This window comes from Cystoisospora suis, assembly GCF_002600585.1.
Source record: "Cystoisospora suis strain Wien I chromosome Unknown contig_3890, whole genome shotgun sequence".
Classification (NCBI taxonomy): domain Eukaryota; phylum Apicomplexa; class Conoidasida; order Eucoccidiorida; family Sarcocystidae; genus Cystoisospora; species Cystoisospora suis.
Window position 1 is genome coordinate 9,673 of NW_027156685.1, and position 513 is coordinate 10,185.

The 513-nt window shown below is 43.5% G+C and overlaps 1 protein-coding gene across 1 annotated transcript in view; it reads left to right on the forward strand.

Moving 5' to 3' along the window:
• The window catches only part of CSUI_007377 (protein fam98a-like), a gene marked incomplete at its 3' end in the record, with an annotated part of 7,511 nt that extends 6,998 nt beyond the window's left edge, over positions 1-513 (forward strand). The window contains exon 8 of the mRNA XM_068067523.1: positions 267-513. Within this exon, the coding sequence (XP_067920501.1) occupies positions 267-513 (247 nt within the window). The remainder of the gene's footprint in view (positions 1-266) is intronic.

Here is a 513-nt window from a genome sequence, read left to right on the forward strand (position 1 = left end):
CATTCATCATCAAGATACCTATGTGCGTAGTGATGTGTCTGTACACTTCAGAGTTTGTTATCCTCTAGAGATGAAGGGGGGAGAGGTCCGAACCATCGGGCATAATTTCAACTTCTCAGTCTAGATTCTTTCTTTCTTTCATGCTGATACATCGCATTCTACTGATGTATGTGGTGTACGTAGTTCCAAGTTTTCGTTTCTGTTGAGTTCTTTTTCTTCGTCTCTGTACTTTTCTTCTTGTATGTGTCTTGACCAACTGTGTGTAGATCTCTCTTTACAACAAGGCTTAGCCTCCCGATTTCACGGTCAACGATGTGTGATGAAGAAGAAGGAAGAGACACATGCCCCTCGTCCTCGTCATCTCGCTCACCTTTAGCTATTAAGAATCTAATTATAGGCCCAGTGCCAGATAGAGGAGGCATTCCAGAGGGCTATAGCATGCACCAAGTACGTCAGGATGTTCTCAGGGCGAATGAGTATATGAGGTCGAAGGATTCTTCATCTTCTTCTTCT